The 21,870-nt window shown below is 39.4% G+C and overlaps 2 protein-coding genes across 8 annotated transcripts in view; one reads left to right on the top strand and one right to left on the bottom strand.

Moving 5' to 3' along the window:
- The window catches only part of MARCHF5 (membrane associated ring-CH-type finger 5), a 50,921-nt gene extending 44,640 nt beyond the window's left edge, over positions 1 to 6,281 (bottom strand). Inside the window, exon 1 of the mRNA XM_041744219.1 lies at positions 5,973 to 6,281. Coding sequence (XP_041600153.1) covers positions 5,973 to 6,007 — 35 coding nt within the window. The 5' untranslated portion in view covers positions 6,008 to 6,281. The remainder of the gene's footprint in view (positions 1 to 5,972) is intronic.
- CPEB3 (cytoplasmic polyadenylation element binding protein 3) overlaps positions 6,202 to 21,870 on the top strand; it is a 196,988-nt gene continuing 181,319 nt past the window's right edge. For 5 of the 7 annotated variants that reach the window (XM_041744209.1, XM_041744215.1, XM_041744216.1 and 2 more), the window contains exons 1-2: positions 6,300 to 6,575; positions 7,212 to 7,297. The gene's annotated coding sequence lies outside the window, so the exon portion shown is untranslated. Of the gene's footprint in view, positions 6,576 to 7,211; positions 7,298 to 21,870 lie in introns of all 7 variants that reach the window. The other 2 variants (XM_041744214.1, XM_041744211.1) reach the window with 2 other exon arrangements.

A 21,870-nucleotide genomic window follows, 5' to 3' on the forward strand; every position in this document is an offset into this window, starting at 1 on the left:
ATCAAGCTCCACAGGGTGCTCTGTGCTCAGTGGGGAATCTGTTCAAGGATTCTCTCTCCTCCCTCTCCTCTCCCAGTGCATGCATGCATGTGTATATATATATAAATAAATATCTAAAATATACAAAAATAATATATATGTGTGTATAAATAAATACAAACATACATACATAAATAAAATCTTTAAAAAGAAAGCACAGGATATACCCACAGGCAATGTAGTGGAATACAGAAGAGTACAATTAAGGTAGATTCAGACTGAATTACATTAATAGACCTAAGCCCTTTCACTATGGTCTTGAAAATTTACATTTTATCCTACAGGTGATTTACAGACTGCAGCATTTGAGGCACAGAAATGAGGTTATTATAATTATGCCTTGGTCAATTCTGGTACCATTCTATAAGTCAAACTGGAAGAAGAAAAAGTAGAACCAGAGAAGGAAGAATCTCTATTTGATGAGTGAATTTGGAGGGAAACAAACAAAAACAAAACAAAACAAAAACAAAAGAAAGATTTAGGTTTCATGGTTGGTGGACTAGACAGATGGATTAATCAAGATCCAAAAATTAGGAAGAAAAGTAAAAGCCAGGGAAATATCAGGTGTTTAGTTTTAGATATGTTAAGACGCTAGTAATACCATGTATATACATGTGGAAATGTCTATAGGCCAGCTAGGAAAGAGACACTAAAGTATGTGTAAGTGGTCAGAAATAAAGACACACATCTGGGAGTCATTCAAATAGGTGAAAGTGAAATAGTAAGTGGGTACCGTACTTATGTAATTGAAGGGAGTAAAGGTAAGGTAATGCATGAAGGAGGAAAAAGCAAAAGATAGAGAAATAGTATGGAATAATAGAATATAATTTCAGGAAGTTATGGGGTGGTGGTTATCAGTTTCATCTTCATTACATATATGTCAAGGATATGAGGACCAAGCAAAAAAGGCACTAAGTTTATTAATTAAGAAATTTACTGGTGACTTTTACAGGGCACTTGGGTGGCTCAGTTGAGTTTTCAACTCCTGATTTCAACTCAGGTCATGATCCCACTCAGATTGTGAGATGGAGTCCTGCATCAGGCTCCCTGCTCAGGGTGGAGCTTGCTTGACATTCTTTCTCTAACTCTCCCTTTTACCCCCAACTCCCCCATCCCCCGCTCTCACTCTAAAATAAAATCTTAAAAAAAAAAAAAAAAGAAAGAAATTATTGGTGACCTTTAGTATACTTTAAGTAGAGCTAAGGACAAGAGAAAGAGGAATGAAAGTCAAATTATAAGGAGAGCTAAGAAAGAGAAAATGACCTAAATATCATAAATGGGAATAGATTAAGTAAAAAAAGAACAATGTCAATCCAATGAATATTATATATATTCTCTTTAATTGCTGAGCATCACAGAACTCAGAATGTATCTATGTATGTATTTATTTTTAAAGATTTTTATTTATTTATTCATGAGAGACACAGGCAAAGGGAGAAGGCGGCTCTCTGCGGGGAGCCATATGCAACTCTGCTGAGCCACCCAGGTGTTCCTCAAAGTAGTATTTAAAACAAATTGTAGATTGATATATTTAAATTTTAGAAACAAAAACAAAACCATGACTTATATATGGTATATATAAAAGCATTAAACAAAGGAGACTGGAAGAATATAAACTCATTTACGATAGTAGAATGGGGATGGAGAGAAGATATGCAACTGAGGAAGAGTGGTCAAGGGGGATTTCTGTTATGTTTTCACTTTTAACATACAGATAGATGCAACTATAACTAATTGCTATGGTTTTTAATTCTAGGTATTGGTCTGTAATTGTCAAAATAGGATAGTGATGTGAATGAGGAAAAGATGCCAACTGAGAAAGAAAGTGAGAAATTGTTTTAATGGAAATTAAGAGATGATTATATAAATCCAAAGATAATATGGTATGTTCCTATCAGAATACATCCTCCAAAGGGATGTACACCTCCCAAAGGGATGTACACCTGTGATTGATAACACTTTCACAGAGTGAGGATTCTAATTCACTTTGCCACTGCAGGAGAGGGGCAGGAAAGAGATTATTCTCTTCACTTTCCCTTCCATATGACTGTTTTGGGACACTGGCTAAGTGCCTTGCCTACTCACCAGGTACAAGTAAGTGATGCAAGACAACCTCAACAAAATCCTGAGTGTTTACTGTGAGATGGGAGTAGACGTTAAGTCAAGTTTCCAGAAGCAACACTCAGCAGGCCCAGGCTTCAAAATGTTAGGTCCATTCCTGCAGTTTATTACAATATTCTTTGTACTCTCAATACATTTAATCCCAATTTTGAGAAACACAGAGAAATCAAGAAAATAGATGGTGATAGAATAATGATACTAAGCGTCTGAGTTTATAAGTGCTTATAATTTCAGAGCAGTGTCACAAATGATACTAGAAAACTACCCTTTTCCCACTATTCTCAAAAATTGTTTACCCACAAAAATTTTAAAAGTTTGAATAATAAATTTATACAGGACAGTTGCTTACTGTTACCAAAATGAAAGGCAATCTAAATATATATCTCTTTTTTTTTTCACCTACAAATACTGCAGTAAAATTTATCAAGATAAACTAACAATCGCTAAACGAAATTTATTCACAAAGGACAGGGCAATTTCGACTTCAATTATTAATAAGTTGTAATTAATTTAAGAACCCTGAAAGACTAAGTAGTATAAACTGAATGCACAATCCATGTTACTATTAAACATAATTTTCATTTTATTTGACAGTCAATGAAACACAAACCTCACTATAATTTAAACTCCATACGAGCATTTTTGGTTGTGTTCACTACATAAATCAAGGGCCTAGAATGGTACTGGGTATATGCAGGCACTCAATATTTACTATAAAAGTTCAATAAATACAAATACTTAATAATTCACCATCAAATACCTAACTTTTAACTTAGAAGCAACAGAACAATTTGTGTTAAACATATTCCTTAATCTTCTCAAGATAAAACCTACATTGGAGAATTAAACATATGGCCAGGTTTCTTTCTTTTTTTTTTTTTTTTAAAGATTTTACTTTTTTTTAAAATTTTATTTACTTATGATAGTCACAGAGAGAGAGAGAGAGGCAGAGACACAGGCAGAGGGAGAAGCAGGCTCCACGCACCGGGAGCCCGATGTGGGATTCGATCCCGGGTCTCCAGGATCAGGCCCTGGGCCAAAGGCAGGCGCCATACCGCTGCGCCACCCAGGGATCCCTATGGCCAGGTTTCTGAGCTAAATTCTGTCCCTCAAAAACTGCCACCTGAAAACCAAGCCAGGGAGAAGCCAAACTCATGGCAAGAATTATGAACCCTAATCGGTTGACACATTTTAATCTGTTACGTTTGTCAATATTCCTCAAATGAATCAAATATCTTAGTATTCAATTTGTATGCAGGGCCAGCCCAGATTAAGATGATAGTAAATACAAAAGAGATGGGAGGAACTGCCACACATAGGAGAATCTTAAGCATCTTCCTTATGCCTAAATAATGAATAACATTTTATTGTTTTATATAAGTGCTTACATGTGTTCTCATAGGATACAGTCCTGTGAGGCAGGACATTCTCATTTTATAAATAATGATGGACAGCCTCAGAATTTAAGTCCAAAATCACATTTTGCCACTTACTAGCAGCAAAATGAAAATTTCACAATTACAGTCTCTAAGGCCCAAACTTTCCTCACGAATCCATACTCTTATCATGAAATAATCCCTTAGGGTTTAGGGCAGTATTTTTCAACCACATCAGAAACATCTAGAAAGCTTTTGAAAATACAGATGCTCAGGCCTCATCCTTCTAGAAATCTGTGATCTGACATGTCTTGGGCAGAGCCAGGCATCCATCCATATTTTTTTAATTAATTAATTAATTAATTAATTAATTTGAGAGAGAGAGAGAGAGAGCATGAGCGCTTATGAGAGCTGGTGCCAGGAGGGCACCTGGGGGAGGGGAGGCACAAGGAGAGGGGGAGAGAATCCCAAGCAGACTCCCAGCTGAGTTAGGGAACCCCGGGGTGGTGGGAGGTGATCCATCACAAGCCTGAGATCATGACCTGAGCCAAAATCAAGAGTCAGCCACTTTACTAAGTTACCCAGGCGCTGCCTATCTCCCCCTCCCCTCCCAAATCCATATTTTATGTGAAGCCAGGTTGCAAACTACTGACTGGGATAATAGTCTTTGAATGTCATCTTATGAATCTACCTTGAGGTTATGTCAAAAAGGTACAAAAGATAAGGGTAAGCCAATATTAGAGTCATAGGCTTCAGTAAATGCGGTCAGAATTTTCAAGTTCCTGTTAAGAAGTTGTAAATGCCTCACAAGTACTCCCTGGCTTTTACTTTTATGGAAATCTCCAAAGAATATATGAAAGCCAGGTCATCTTTTGGACACAAAAACTCTTCTAAAAGTCACCTGTGTTAGAGTGAAAGTGGCAGACACTCAAAGGGGAAGAACAAATCGAATTACAGCATATCCTGCACCAGAATAGGGTGTCATTTGATTGGAACTGGCAGTGGATGACGAGGTTTCCTCTGGGCATTAAGTAGTCCTATATAATTTGCCAGTATGTTAAATTATAATGAAGGGAAAACCTGGTAACTTGTCAGATCCCTAGATGACTGGGGAAAATGAGAAAAAAAATTCATGCATTTGTTCATCAAACAAATACTTACTGATGATACACCGAGTACCAGGCTCTATTCTAGGATTTAAGATAAATGAGGAAGTTTCTGCCTTCTAGGAGTTTATAAATTACTTACATTAAAAACGGGGTGGTCAATACAACCTGACCTAAATGCTGACTTCAAAAGAGGGCTGGCATAACAACTCGATCATCCCAACTGAATACAGTAACATGATTTTTATCAACTTTGATGTCTCAAAATTCTGGGCTTCAAAGGAAATGTCTGTCACTCTGGGAAGAGATTTACATTGGGTGATTTGTGTTCTGGGTGTGGCTGATCCAAACAGCGATTAACTGGGTATAATGTCAGTTAAGGGAGGCCTTTCATTTAATGTCTTACAGTTGAATCTTCTTTACTCAGTACAAAGAACTGTACCACCTGCTTAATAGGGTCCAAGTGGTCTGTTGACAATTGTAAGCAACCATAAACATTATGCATTAGCCTGTAGCACTAGCTATGCCAGGAATTTAAGACCTGGGCAGGGAAAAATGCAGATTTAGTCTTCCAAAAACTCAGGGTACGAACCATGCACTAGAATCTGAACAGCAGAGGGCGATGCAATCGACCTCACAAAAAAAGAGTTTCACAGACTGGAGCCCCCCAGAAATGGGCCATTGACCCCAGTATAATATAAAACTTTCTCGGTGAACTTAACGAATCATAAAATATGCTAACTGTTCAGTGTTGGACTCATGTGGCTGTTTTCCATAACCTCTACTCTAGTCTGACCATTAAAGCTCCCTTGCGGGTACTCTTGACCTTACAGTTTTGGGGTGGGGATGGGGGAAAGGAGAAATGAAATCAGACTCTCAGGCCTCCCAAAAGAATGCTCGCCCTTGGTTTTTGGAAAGAGTCTTAAAATTGTAGGAGATCACTCCCTTGAAAGATAGTCTAGTTGTTCTTGCCAGTGACATCGCTAACAAACACGTTACAACATAGTTTGGGGGGGAGGGGAGGAGTGCAAGAAACAGAAAAAGAAACTAATTCCGTGGATTAACCCAAACCCCTCTCACTTCCAAAGGGCGTTCCAGCAAAACCAGACGCCACTCCGTAAGTTTCTCTTTAAGTCTACGCACCCGAGCCACCTGCTCTGTCCTTCCCCAGCACGGACTCTAAACTTTCTGCCCCTCACAGCCCCCCGGCCGTGGAACTCCTCCCGGCACTCCAGGCTCCGCTTACGGAGAGCCTCGAGGCCGAACACCGGCAGGACGAGACCCAGAGCGAGGGTCCGCGGCTCGCTTTCTCCCCCACGGCGGCCCGTACCTGTCCAGCATCTGCTGTAGGGCTTGGTCCGGCATCTTCCGCGGAGCCGGCGCACTCGGCCCCCCGCAGTGGACCTGGTCAGGGCCAGGCCCAGGGACAATAGCACTGAGAGGCGGCGGAGTAGGCCTCAGCCCGGCGGCAGCCGCGAACCCGCCGCCCAGCCTCCTGGGGTGGCTCCGCGAGCCCGGAGGCGGCGGTGCGCGTCCAGCGGGCGTCCGGAGGAGGCGGTGGAGAGCGAGGAGGAGGAGCCTGGGGCGGGGAGGCGGCGATCGCGGCCCGGGTTCCTGCCCGTCGGCCCGGGGTTCCGGTCCATGGACCGCGGGCGCCGAGTTGCTGCCGGCGGAGGAGCTACCTCTGTGAGGTAAGAGTCACCGCCTCCGTGCGCGCCGGGGTCACGACGCAAGGCGGCCCAGAGCAGCCTGGGAGATGTAGTCCTCGGACCGTCCCCGCTAGAGGCTGCACAGCCCGCCCCGACCACCGCCGCCGCGCCCGCCGCCGCCCGGCCGGCGCCCTCCCGTTTCCTTCCTCCAGGGGGAAAAATGTCCTTCGGGCCGCTTTCCAGGAAGCAGCAGGATGTGCCGCTCCACTGTCAGTAGCAACAAGGTCAGCCCTTCCTGCCTGTTTCTTTTCTCAGCTCTTGCCCTCAGGTGGGACCGAGCCAGGTGAACGGAGGGGGCTGAAGGGCCATTTCTCGTCAGGGTCCCCGGCCCCAGTCGCGGCGTCGGGGCGGGCCGTGGCGGGGATGAGGGTGGCAGTAGAGCCTTCAGAAGCCCTCCGCGCAGGGGCCAGTCTCTGCCGCGTCTGAGCTCGTTTGGGGGAGTTACACAACCCGTGCAAGGGCTCGGGTGCACCGGTGCGGGAGGTTATTCCTGAGGGGACCAGGGGGCTGCCTTGACCAGATGGTTCCCACCGGAGCTTCTCTGGGTGTTTTGGGGGAGTGGCGGGGGAGAAAAGATTATTCTCTCCCTCTCTAGAAGCCTTCTAAAATGTGCCTGGTCTTTTAAGGGCTCGCCGACAAGTCTCCAAATGGAACATGTTCGTGAATAAACAGCTCTTGCTTACTCAGCTGTGGGTTGTCAGGGGTGTTTGTTTCTCTCTTTGCTGCTGGTCACTGTTAACCATTTCCAGTCGCTTTGACACCTCCAAGCAGGTGGATGTGTGTGGAGGAGGGGGGCGGAGGGGAATCAAAGGGGGAAAAAAATCATCAATCATTAGTTGGGTTATTCTTTGACGCTCTAGGCACAGCTTTGGCGGGAGGAAAGAGCTGTTGGCTAAAACGAATGCGTCTTTTGGACGACCTGTGGCGTTCTCCAGCGCTGTGATTGGTAGGACGTCTGGTAGTTTTCCCTCGATTATATGCCTCATTTTTGCTGCAAGATGTTTGATTTTTCTTTAAAATTAAAATGTGTCTTTATGCTTTTTTTAAGGTGGAATTTTACAATCAGCTTTTAATTCTGTTTAAAGTTTGCTTCCTGAATATATTTGAACTAGAGTGTATGTTGCCAGAAAAAAAAAGAAAGAAAGAAAACATGTGAACAGAAGTTTATTTGGCCTCCAATTTCTGAAAGATGCTGTTATGAAAGGCTTTGGGAATTTACATGACTAATTATAATTAAAGATTCACCTTTTTCTCATGAAATGTAAAACAGGCCCCCTGGAGGGAAATAAGAATTTAGTTTACTCAGGCTATCTGATAGTTTATTTATTTTTATCTGATAGTTTAAATTCCTATTTATTACTCCTCCTACTGGGTAAGACTTCCCTTTATTTATCTGCTAAGCAGTTGTGCGCCACAAGAAGATGGATATATATACATCCTAATATAAAAAATAGAATTTGGGGGATCCCTGGGTGGCGCAGCGGTTTGGCGCCTGCCTTTGGCCCAGGGCGCGATCCTGGAGACCGGGGATCGAATCCCACATCAGGCTCCCGGTGCATGGAGCCTGCTTCTCCCTCCGCCTGTGTCTCTGCCTCTCTCTCTCTCTCTCTCTGTGACTTCATAAATAAATAAAAAAAAATTTAAAAAAAATAGAATTTGATCATAGCATATTGATTAAATAGGCTAGTGCAAGCTCCGTCTAGTTTTGATTTACACTGACAGCAGTTTTCACCTCATTTTATAATTTCTATTTGAATCCGCAATTGGAAAGTAATATGATACACTTCTGGTGATAGAGTGCTGTGTGCAAATTAACCTTAATTTTTTAAAAAAGGATTTTATATTAGGATTTTTATGAAAAGTATTTCCTGGATGTGTCAAAAATCCTTTGGAATAGCAAAAAATGTATAATGTATATGTTATTCATCTTACGAGTGATTAGCACCTAACCTAGTAATTCCACTTCTTATTTACCCGAGAGAAATAAAAGCATATGTCTAGACAAAACTTGTATACAAATGTTCATAGCAGCATTATTCCGAAAGCCAAAAAGGTGGAAACAACCTGGGGCACCTGGGTGGCTCAGTCAGTTAAGCATCTGCCTTCAGCTCAGGTCACTATCCCAGGGTCTTGGAATTGAGCCCCACAGCCCAACAACAGGGGGCTCCCCACTCCAGGGAGCCTGCTTCTCCCTCTCCATCTCCATCTCCCTCTCCTTCTGCCTGCTGCTTCCCTTGCTTGCATGTGCATGTAAGCTCTCTCTCTGTAAAATAAATAAAATCTTTTAAGATAATCTCTAAATATTCATAAACTAATGAAAGGATAAATCAGATGTGGTACATCTAGACAAAAGAATATTATTAGGTGATAACAGGGAATAAAGTTCGGATACATGCAACAAGATGGATAAGTCTTGAAAACATGCTAAGTGAGAGGAGCCAGTCACAAAGCCACGCATTTATTGTATGATTCCGTTTATATTAAATGTTAAGAAAAAGATTCATAGAGACAGAAAGTAGATTAGTGATTGCCTAGGGCTGAAGGGGTAAGAGAGTAAAGGGGAGAGAGAAAAAAAAAAAGGGGGGGGAGAGAGATTGCTAATGAGTACAAGGTTTCTTTTTGGGGTAAAGAAAATGTTCCAGAATTAGAGTGGTAATAGTTACACAATATGCATTATATCTCAATTTAAAAAATAATGTAAAATAAAATTAGATTCTAGTGATGGTGGCACAGCTCTTTATTCTAAAAAAAATTGAATTTTACACTTAGTATGAGTGAACTTTATGGTATGTAAATCATATCTTGATAAAGCTGTTAAAAAAGTAATTAGCTCCATATGAAATGTTCATAAGGACATCTAAATAGAAACAGATAAATAGATAACTCATAATTCTTTATTATCAAACTTTAATTTTTTAATTAGTATGGGCAAGAATCATGATTGATAAAACTCATGAAATAAATTAATTCCTTGTATTTGAAATGAGTGACACTTATGGCCTAAATTTTAATATTGTCTGTCAACTTTGTTGTCCTCAGCTCTTGCAGTTAAAAATAAGACTCAGGGTGTGTGGGTGGGCCAGTCAGTTAAGTGTCTGCCTCTTGGTTTAGGCTCAGGGCATTGAGATCAAGTCTCATATTAGACTCTATGGTCAGTGTGGAGTCTGCTTGGGACTCTAGCTTGCTCTCCCCGCCCCGTGTGTGTGCTGTCTTTCAAATCAATCAATCTTAAAAAAAACCTAAATAATTGGAATTATAATGTACTTTGATTTTGAAGGAAAAAAATCTTAATAACTTAAATCTTAGTCTCACCAAAGAGAGAAAAAAGTTGAAATGTACTGCATTTTACATAGGGTTAAAGTTTGTGGTAAATGATATTCAGCCAAGAGAGTTATGGAATACATTAAAAATTTTGTAATGGATTTGGAAATGCCTGAGTACAGAACCATTCTAAATACATCAGGAAATTTAAAATAGTATCTTAAATGTTCTTCCATCACACTTGTTTTGAACGGTCTGCCAAAAGGGACCCTGGAGGTATTCCTTGGAGAAATAGTGTAAAACAAACCGGTGTCCTCCAAAGAGAATTATCATTTGCTAAATTTGGTGATAAGCTGCAGGCTGAGTCCACACAGCAGGCCACAGAAAGTTCTTCTGCCTGTACTTTAGTAGCATATTAAAGTACTCTTTAAGAACATACAAACTGGGGATCCCTGGGTGGCTCAGCGGTTTGGTGCCTGCCTTTGGCTCGGGGCGTGATCCTGGAGTCCCGGGATCGAGTTCCGTGTCGGGCTCCTGGCATGGAGCCTACTTCTCCCTCTGCCTGTGTCTCTGCCTCTCTCTCTCTCTCTCTCTCTCTCTCTCTGTCTATCATAAATAAATAAGTAAGTCTTTAAAAAAAAAACAACAACATACAAACTCCCTAGCAATGATTATGTGTAAAAAGGGGGGGGGGGCACCTGGATAGCTCAGTTGGTTAGGCATCCAACTCTTGATTTCAGCTCACTTGATTTCAGCTCAGGTCAAGATCTCTGAGTTGTGAGATGGAGCCCCACATCAGGCTCAGTGGGGAGTCTGCTTAAGGATTCTCTCTCTCCCTCTCTTCCCTCCCTCTCCCTGCTCAAGGGCTCATGCACCCTTGTGCCCTCTGTCTCTCTAAAAGACAAATCATTAAAAAAATAAAACAATAATAGTATTTCATTTGAATAGTATTTCATTGTGAAATATTAGGTAATGAAGCATATGATGAATTAGCAAATGAATGGCATGGAAATGCAAAGTGATTTAGAAGTTTAGAGGCATTTGTTAGGGGCTGGTGTATTAAAAAGAACTTTGTGAAACAAAGGAGATTTAGGTTCTACCTTGTAGCACTAGGAGGAATTTTAAGTGAATAGGTGAATTGTAAGTGTATATAGGTGAGGAGGTGGAGAAAGATCTTGGGTCTGAATGAAAAGATGTAGAGAGAAGAGTTAACCTCTATTATTGTAACTGTAGATCTCTGTTGAGTAAGGGTGAAAATTACATTTGATTGGTTAAGTAGGCAATAGTTTAAAAGGCCTTGAATCTATTAGTTCTTTCAACAAATATTTATTGAACATGTAGTATTTATGTGATAGGCACTAAGCTAGGCACTGGGAATACAGTAATGAGCAAAACCAAGCATATTACCCAGCTTTGTATAGTTTATAGTGAGAGAGATTATCACATAAATACTTTTTAATTTGCAAATGTGTTATGGTGTTATGAGGGATTATAACTAGGGATTTGACCTGACAGGGAGGTCAAGAAAGTTTCTCAGGAAGTATCCATTATGCTGAAGCCTAAAGAAGAGCAAGAGTTAACTAGACAAGGGGAAGAGGGATGAGCATTCCAGACCAAAGAACAGCATGTGCAAATATCCTATGAAGGAAAGCCCTGTGATAAATAGGGGAGACTGAAACAAAAAGGGATTTTGGGGAAAGATGAGACCAAAAAATGTCAATCAGGTGACAACGAAGAACTTTGTAGGCCAATTTAAGGAGTTTTGCTCTTATCCTAGAATCCTGCTGAGAGTAGTTTAGATATAAGAAATCAACTCTATTCTCTAGGAAATGAGAAGTTAACTTGTGGTTCCTAAACCTGGTGTGAGTCAGAGACTTGACCTGGAAATTCTAAGGCATGTGCCTTGTTGTTGTGCCCAATTAGCTGTTTTTTTTTTTTTTTTAAATAAAACAAGTTCCCTAAGTGATTATTAGAACAGTAGTATCTCTGCAGAAATACTGCAGTGATCAAAGAGCCTAGGTTTGAGTCTTAGTATTGTCACTCAGAAGCAGCAACTTTGGGACAGGTTACTGAATCTGTTTAGGCCAAATTTCCTCATCTCCAGGAAAACTATAGATTTTACCTCATTGGATTACTGGGAGGATTAAATGAGAAAATTCATTTAAATTGTTCAGTACAGTGCTGGGCACGTGGTTAAGAGTTCTATTAATGTTAACTTTTAATTATTACTAAAAGTTTTTGAATAAAGGTGAGAGTGGTTTAGGGGGATTAACTTTGAAGTGGTATGCAGGATGGATTAGAAATAAAGACAAGTTGGATATCAGTAACTTGGCCATGGTCTATAATTGTTTTCAAAAGTTTGCTTTAATACAGCTATTAGTTCTTGAACATCTTTATATAGACTAAGTAGTTCTTTAGAAGATAATGTCCCCATCTCTTAAAGGACTTTTATGGGGAGAGTTTGGCCCCCAGAGTACATTTTACTGGCTTGGATCTGTAGGATTACTTTGAATTGACTTTTTCCTAATTCTAGACAGAGGCTTCATTGGCCTGATAGAGGACAGTCTAAGACCTGTCTATCTTTATTTGCTCCTTAGAGATTAAAATCCTAACAGTTTATATCCACTCTAATGCAGTAATATTTATAAAGGGTAAATAATGTTACATAATATCATCACCTACTAACTTGCCTTCTCTTCCTACTCATAAATATGGTGGAAGACCTATTACTTTTCACTATCCTTGCTTAAATTCCCCTCTCTGCATTTTGTGTCCCTGGGATATGCAATAGTATGTCAAAAGTAGGCAAAAATCACAAGATAACATGTCACATATTCCCTTTTGTATCTTGTTCCTGGGGTATCAGTTTATTATGCATAAGGAATTATTTTCTTTTTCAAACAAATATGAATGTCATAGAGTCATATTTCAAACAAATATGAATGTCATAGTTCTCAAAATGTGGTCTAGTAGACCCCTAAGGCTCCCTGAGAACCTTTCTGGGAGTATGTGAGGTTAAGATTATTTTCATAATAATAGTTAAATATTATTTGCCCTTTTCACTGCATTGGCATTTACATTGACGCATAAATAATGATGGATGAAACTACTTGTACCTTAGCACATTAAAGGCATTGGCACTAAACTGTACTAATGTTATATACTTTTCACCACCATGCACATGCAGTAAAAGCAAAACAGAAGTTCACTTAAGGATGTTGATTGGGTTGTGTGGGTAGCTCAGTTGGTTAAGCATCCAACTCTTGATTTTGGCTCAGGTCGTGGTCTCAGGATTGTGAGATCAAGCTCCAGGTTGGGCTCCACACTGGGCATGGAGCCTGCTTAAGATTCTCTCTCTCTGCCTCTCCCCACTCCCTTGTAAAACACTTGTAATTCTCTCTTTCTCTCAAAAAATTATTTTTTTAAAGATTTTATTTATTTATTCATGAGAGAGACAGAGAGAAAGAGAGAGAGAGAGAGAGAGAGAGAGGCAGAGACACAGGCAGAGGGAGAAGTGGCTCCATGCAGGGAGCCCGACATGGGACTCCATCCTGGGTCTTCAGGATCAGGCCCTGGGCTGAAGGCAGCGCTAAACCACTGAGCCACCTGGGCTGCCCCTCAAAAAAATTATTCTTGAGTAAGCAGTAAAAAATATTTATTTTATTAAATCTTGACCCTTACATATGCACATTTTTAATATTCTCTGTGGTGAAATGGGAAATGTGTACACATCTTGCATCCAAATATGATAGTTGTCTCAGAGAAACACACACATATTTGAGATGCAAACTGAACTGGCTGCTCATAGCACACTATTTTTACCTTTCAAAAGACAATAAAAATTTAAATTTTTGTGCTCTAAAGGAGACTGTTAACAGAAACTGAAAAGATATCCCACAGAGTGGGAAAAAATTTTTGGAAATCATGTATCTGAAAGGAGACTTGTACCTAGAACATGTGAAGATTTATTACAAATCTATAGTAGTAGGAAGGCAAATAACCCAATTAAAAAATGGGCAAAGGATCTGAATAGACATTTCTCCAAAGATATACAAATGGTCAGTAAGCACATGAAGAGATGCTCTCCAACATTTACTGTCAAATCAAAAAAAAGGATAAATGTTGGTGAGAATGTGAAGAAATTGGAGCTCTAGTACACTACTATTCGGAAGATAAACTGGTGTGGGCACTTTGGAAAACAGTCTGACAGCTCCTCAAAAGGTAAAACAAAGTTTCCGTGTGACCCAGCAGTTCTACCTCCAGGTCTATTCCCAAGAGAAGTGAAAACATGTCTACATAAAAACTTGTACATAAATACTCATAGCAGTATTATTCATAATAGACAAAAAGTGGAGCACCCAATGCCCATCAATTGATGAATGGATAGATAGAATGTGGTATGTCCATGCAATGGAACATTGTTCAACAATAAAAAGGAATGAAGTTCTGATACATGCTACATGGACGAACCTTGAAAACACTACACTAAGTGAAATAATTCCAAAGAGCACATGTTCTAGGCTTCCATTTCATGAAATGTTAACAGTAGGTAATAGGTAAGTTTGCAGAGATAGAAAATAGATTAATGGTTGCCTCAGGCTGTTGCAAACAGGGTTTTGGGGTTTGGTGACAACTAAGGTGTGCAGGAGTTTCTTTTTGAGATGATGAAATTGTTCTAAAATTTATTGCAGTGAGGATTGCAACTCTGAATATACTAAAAGCATTGTATGTGTTCAGTGGATGAATTATATGGTGTTTGAATTATATCTCCATAAAGCTGCTATTTAAAATAACACACACACAAAAATAAAATAACACCAGATAAGGCACCTGCCTGTCTCAGTTGGTAGAACAAGTGACTCTTGAGCCTTGGAATTGTGAGTTCAAGCCCCACATTGGGTATAAAGATTACTTAAAAATAAAATCTTTTAAAGAAATGATAAAATAACACTAGAGGAAATCTTAAAATCTATTATTAGTAGACCTATTTAATAACTATGACACACACATATATCATATAACTGAGCTATTGAAACAAATGAGATATTTCTATACAGACCTTAAGGAAAAATTGCCATGGATATAGTAGCCATCAGGATTTTTTTGTTGTTGTTCCACACAAATCAATTAGTTAATTTAGCCCATTTAGGGGGACATTTGTTAATGTCTGGAGACATTTTTGATCGTTACACAAGGGGATGTTATTGGCCTCTGATTGGTAGAGACCAGCAATGCTGCTAAATATACTGCAATGCACAGAACAGCCCCTCACAACAAAGAATTATGTAGCTCAAAATGTCAGTAGTGCTGGGACACCTAATTGGCTCAGTCAGAGGTTAGCATGGGACTCTTGACCTCAGGACTCTTGAGCCCCACGTGGGGTATAGAGCTTACTTAAAAAAAATAAATCTTAAAAAAAAAATGTCAGTAGTGCTGAGGGTTGAGGAATGACAAACTAACAACTGAAGAGAAATTTATTGGGACTATTTGGGTTAACTCACAAGATTGGAGGTAAGGCAGGAGAACCAGGCTAAATGAACAGTGAAGAGCAGCTACCCAGAGAATATTGCTAGCAGGAACATTCCATATTTAAATGAGTTCAGTACTGGAATAAAGAAACTACGACTGTTTTTATTCTGCTCACAGTCCAAAAATCTCAAGAGTATCTCATTAATCTTTCCTGCCACTTAGCTAAGAGTGGACAGAATACCTTAAATGAATGAAGACTATTCTGCAAAAGGAAGTACATCCATGGGGCACCTGGGTGGCTGAGTGGTTGAGTGTCTGCCTTTGGCTCAGGTCATGATCCCAGGGTTCTGGGATTGATTCCCATATCAGGCTCCCCATGGGAAGCAGATTTCTCCCTCTGCCTATGTCTCTGCCTCTGTGTCTCTCATGAATAAATAAAATCTTAACAAAAAAAAGAAGTAGAGTATCCCTAGGTAGCTCAGTGGTTTAGTGCCTGCCTTCAGCCCAGGGCCTGATCCTGTAGTTCCGGGATCAAGTCCCACATCAGGCTCCCTGCATGGAGCCTGCTTCTCCCTCTGCCTGTGTCTCTGCCTCTCTCTCTCTCTCTCTCTCTCTCTCTCTCTCTCCCCCCCCCCATGTGTCTCTCATGAATAAATAAATAAAATCTTACAAAAAAAGTACATTGATTAGCAAATACTTACTGACCATATGTTTATGTTCCAGGTTTTATTTAGGTGCTGGGAATTGAGTAGAGCAAAAGAGATGAAAGGACCCTTGTGGAGTTTATATTATTAGGATACTAAATCAGGGCAAATCTTTAAGTAATAACTTAAAGAAGGTAGAATTGTTGCCAAACACCAAAACCAGTACATACTGCCTACATATTAAGTGAAAAAAAGCACATAGTTGATGGTATGTATAGTACTATCCCACTCACTTGTTTTATTTTAACTTAGAATCTATAAATAAACTTCTAGAAGGATATATAGGAATTAGAAAATATTACCTCTATATGGGGAGAAGAACCTGCTTTTCATTTTATTACCTCATAATGCTTTCATTTTCACCATGAGCGTGTATTTTAGGGTTAAAAAACTTTATTTGATTAGATTAAAATAGCAGAAAAAGTCCTTGGTGCAAGTAAAGGATGATTAAAAGCTTTTATAAAATCACTATTGTGTGGTGTTTTGTTTATTATGGAAAAAGCTGTAAGGAAGAAAGAACATCTGACTGGAAAGTGTGGTCTGTAATCATTCAACAAATATTTGTTGAACACCTAGCTGCTTTAAATCTTTTTATCTTTTTTGGAAAAGAGTATAAATAAACTGAATATCAAGCAGCAGCCATGTGTGAGGCACTCTGTGAGGTGCTATATCTGGGACAGGATTAAAATTTGAAAAGATCTGACAACTGCCCTCACTGGTGCTTATTGGCATCTATTTATTGAACACCAAATATGTGGCATGTACCTTTACACACATCATTTCAAATCCTAACAACAGCCTTACCAGATAAGTATCCATGTCTTCCGTTTTACCGATGAGAACATTGACAGGTAGATGAAGTCATAGCAAATAAGGGGCATAGCTGACTTCACATTGACAGATGAAGACATATCTGGCTTCACTGGAGAACAGTGTATGAGTATGTGAATAGTTAAATAACAAAAAAGAACAATTTATTACAAGATCAATCATAGGACCACCCTTGATTAATTTTTGAAGAATTTTAGTAGATAAGTATTTTAGGAGCTCAGAGAAGGAAAAAGAGGTTGCTGCGTATTGGTGGTCTAGTCAGGCCTAGTTAGGTCTAGTCTAATTGGAGTGGTTTGAATTGGGTCTTGAAGGAATAGATAGATACATGAAGAGAAAGGCGGAGTGTCAACTTTTACAGAAAACCTGCTTGAGGCTAGAAACTTCTCACCTAAATCCCATAACCCCATTCAAGAGGTGAGAAACAGAGGCTTCTCCTTACCTCCACCCCCTGCCAGGGATAGGCAATTTATAGGCATTAATTTTTGGCAGTCTGATAGGTGTGAAGTGAAATTCATTGATTTTTTTTAAAGATTTTATTTATTTATTTATTCATGAGAGACACCGAGAAAGAGGGAGAGACATAGGCAGAGGGAGAAGCAGGCTCCCTGCAGGGAGCCCAATGTGGGACTCCATCTGGAACTCTGGGATCAAAGGCAGATGCTCAACCACTGAGCCACCCAGGTGTCCCTGAAATTTGTTATAGCCAAACACCTCTATTTTATAGCTTCTGGGTTTTAAGTCTTGGGTAAGATGAATTAATGATAGAAAAGAAAGCATATATAATTAATAGATCAGGATATACCGTTTTGGGAGAATAGATATTCAGCATACGTAGTTTGCCTAGGCCTTTATGAGGGTGTTCTAATTTGAGTCTACAGCTGAAATCTCAACTTGGTAATTCTGAGGAAAGTTATCCATTCAATCATTTATTTAACATTTTTTGAATTCCAACTACGTATAGACACTGTTACAAAGATATCAACCGTACACTCTTACACTGTTCTTGTCATCAGGTTGCTTTCAGTTTTTTTTTTTTTTTTTTTAAGATTTGATTTATTTCAGAGGGAGAGAGCACAAACAGGGAGAAAGGGTAGAGGGAGAGGGAGAAGCAGACACCCTGTTGAGCAGGCAACCCAATGTGGGACTCTATCCCAGGACCCTGGGATCATAACCTATGCCAAAGGCAGACACTTAACCAACTGAGCCACCCAGGTGCCCTGGTTGCTTACAATTTAATGGAAGAAACATATAGTCATGTTTACAATATACGAAAATGTGAACCAGTATTTTTGTATGTACTCTGAGAAACCTAGGAGTCCTCCTTGAGTCATTTTTCTCCCTTACCTCATCCTTCTACCCTTTCGTCAGTCATCAAGATAGTCCATCTATCTCTCAAATATTTCTCAAATACATTTGTTTCCCATTCTTTCTGCCTTTACTTCAGTTTAGTTGATAGTTATCTCTTACCTTGGACTACTTAATAGCCTCAAATTGGTTTCCCCATATTTACACTTTCATCCCCCTTCAACTAATTTGACAATTGGCCTTCAGTCTGCTCTATCTTCCTTTGATTCTCCAATACAATGACCTTCTAAGAAATGTAGAACTAGGGACACCTGAGTGGCTCAGTGGTTGAGTGTTGCCTTTGGCTCAGAGCATGATCCCGGAGTCCCGGGATCAAGTCCCACATCAGGCACCCCAAGGAGCCTGCCTCTGCTTCTCTCTATGTGTGTCTCATGAGTGAATAAATAAATAAAATTTTAGAAAAATATAGAAATGTAGAAAAATGTAGAAGAAAAGAAATGTAGAACTGATCATGTTATCTGCTTAAAATCCTTCTGTGGCCTGTTTAAAGCCTGGTGAGAAGGAGCCAATGACAGGCATAAATTTAAATTTAGCAATTTTGGAGAAAAGAATAATATATAAATTGTGCCTACTAGAATCTAAGCTTCATGATGGCAGGGACAGGGACCATGCCAGTTTTGTTCAATGTTATATCCTCAATATCTAGCACAGAGCCTGGCCAGTGGCAGATGTTCAGTAAATATTTATTGAATTTTTTATTGAAATTTTTTTAAAAGGACTCTTCTGGGGTACCTGGGTAGCTCAGTTAGTTAAACATCCAACTCTTGGTTTCATCTCAGGGTCCTGAGATGGAGACATGTTGAGCTCTGTGTTGTGTGGAGTCTGCTCAAGATTCTCTCTCCCATCTCTCTCCTCCTCTGCCCCTCCTCCCACTCACACAGGCATGCACATGCATGCATTCTCTCTCTCTCAAAAAAAAACCTTCTAAGGCTAGAATGAACCCTGTATTGTTTCATTGGAATTGGAGATACAATACAAATCATGATTTTATAAATATAAACAAACACATATGTATGCATAAATATACATGTAAGCTCTATCTGCTGAGAGAGCCTACTTCAATGACACTCCAGAACCAGTGAATATACCAAGAGGTGTCTCAACTCAGACTCTTTAGAGAGATTAGTTCTTTGCTAGTTCCAAACTGGGGCAGGAAAAGTACATGAGCTGGGACATCTGCAGTGCCAGAAAGTAGGGATGTGCTCAAAAAAAGACCCAGCAATCAACCTGAAGGTATTTTAATGGGACAGGAGACATTTTGAGTAACAAAATAATAATAGTAATGAATTATAACTCATGGAATAAAGTATGAATTCCTGAGTCATTATGATAAAAACAAATGAATACATCAGGGGAGAAGGAAAAAAACCTTCCTTAAAGTAGCATTGCAGCTAATGTAGAAGAGGTGATGTAAGAGTAGATCACCATTTGCAAACACCACAGATAATTAATGCAGGCAAGAATCATTGATGGATGCTAAAATTACTGGGTGAAAATATGCTGAGAAATAATATACTTATATATAAAAATCTTCCCAAAGATAGGGCACATGGGTGGCTAAGTTGGTCAAACATCCAACTCTGATTTTGGCTATGGTTGTGATCTCCTGGGTCCCTGATCTCATGGGTCATGAGATAGAGCCCTGTGTCATGCTCTGAGCTCAGTGGGGAGTCTGCTTGAAGATTCTTTTCTTTTGTCCCTCCCCTGACTCACGCTGTCTCTCTCTCTCCCTCTAAAATAAGTAAATCTTAAAAAAAAAAAAGTATATTCCCAAAGTTATTTAAGTAGAAAGTGAATAATAGTTTTACAGCAGAGAAATCTGGCAGACACTACCTTAACCAAGTAACCAATGTTAACATCAGAGTGGGACAAATCTGTATCATCTTCCTTCTGAAATGATGCACTGAGAAGGACACAATGTTACTTTTGTAAGGTATTATTGCCAAAAATGTATAACCTGAATTTGATCATGAAGAAACGTTAGATAAACCATAATTGAGGTACATTCTACTAATAACTGGCCAGTGCTTTTCAACACTGTCAAGGTCATGAAAGATAAACACTGAGGAACTATCCCATATTAAAGGAAACTAAGGAGACCTGACAACTGAAAGCAATGTATAATCCTGGGTTGGATTCTTAGAAGGGATATTAGTGGAGAAATTGATAAAATAAGGTCTGTAAGTTAGATAATAGTATTGAATCAGTTGATTTTGATGATTCCACTGTGATCATTTAAGTTGTCAACATTTGGAGAATGTAGTTGAAAGTATAAGGAATTATTTTTTATAATTTTGCAATTCTGAAATTATTTCAAATGAAAATATTTCTTAAAAAGCAAAATAAACTCCTGCTTCTAATGGCTTTATATTGCCCTTGCTTACTTACCAGTTTCCCAACTAAACCCTAATCTCCAGAATGTGGCTACTAGCTTTCTTTCTTAGTTCCTTGAGTACACTTTCTCTCTAGAGCCTGAAGTAGCAAAAAGCATGGTTTTCTCTTTGCATAGAACATACTTCCTCTGAACTTTATCCTTTTGTTGTTTAAGGCTCATCTTGCTTACATTAGAAAACATTCTGACCTCCCAGTCCTGGTCTTGGCATCATATGGTTTCGTAACTATCTGGTACTTTTTCATAGCATTTTTATCACAACTAATATGAAATTATCAGAATATTGTCTAGGGCCTCACTCAAAATTAATGTTTATAAGAAATGGAGGGGTTATGTCTTCTTGCCCAAAGTTATTTCCCTAAAACCTTATACGGGCTTTCAGCGACTATTTGAGGAATTAATGCAAGTCATGCAGTGGAGCATTCCTCTAATCCCTGTAAAAACTTGGGTGAAATTGGACACAGGAGACATTTTAGGTTTGAGGAGATGAAAGTGAGGACCAGAATTGGTGGCAGTGACAGGAAAGGGTAGAGGAGCCATATGACTTGATAGAAGAAGAGTAAAAAAATGGCTCAAGTTTAGGCATCAGCTGCATAAAGGTGCACAGTTGAATGGCACTTGAGCCATTTTTCCAGCAGTATTTTTTAAAAGTACATTCTTAAATATTTGAATATGAAGTCTTTATTTTTAATAAAAATGTGTGTGATCATAGTAAGATACTATATTACATAGTAAAACTTAGTGTTTTAGGGAAAATACTAATTAGCATGCTAATTAATATATTTGATATAATAAACTTTACTAGAGTATTTTAATTAAAATACTATATGCCTGGGTGGCTCAGCAGTTTAGCACTGCCTTCAGCCCAGGGCATGATCCTGGAGACCTGGGGTCGAGTCCCATGTCAGGCTCCCTGCATGGAGCCTGCTTCTCCCTCTGCCTGTGTCTCTGCCTCTCTCTCTCTCTCTCTCTCTCTCTCTCTTTCTCTCTCTCTCTCTGTCTCTCATGAATAAATAAATAAAATCTTTAAAAATAAATAAATAAAAATAAAATACTATATACCAATGATAAAATACTATGCACCATGATAAACATTAAATAGTGTAACTGACTACATGAGAATATCTGAATATCCCTTCTAGTGGATACTGTGATGCTCCAATCCAGATCCTCTCTTCATAGCTAAAATGCTTATCCCATAGTTGATGGGAATATTAGCTCCAGATGGCATGAAGCTTTGCTTTGTTTTGTTTTTATTGGGCAAGCAGGGAACTGCCTCACTCCTGGGAGCCCACAGTCTGTGACTGGCTGATTTAAGATGCAAAGACTTAGCTTCCTTACTTCATCTGAGGCAAGTCTGAGGGCCATTTCAGCTATAGGGCTCATGACAAGATCAGCTGAGTACTCAATTGTAACCACTTTGGGGGTCAATGTATTTCTCTGACTCTTCCTGCCTTCTTCATTTCATTGTAGGTGTATTTGCCAGTTGTATCCTAC

The sequence above is a fragment of the Vulpes lagopus genome, chromosome 2 (assembly GCF_018345385.1).
Source record: "Vulpes lagopus strain Blue_001 chromosome 2, ASM1834538v1, whole genome shotgun sequence".
In the NCBI taxonomy this organism is placed as follows: Eukaryota; Metazoa; Chordata; class Mammalia; order Carnivora; family Canidae; genus Vulpes; species Vulpes lagopus.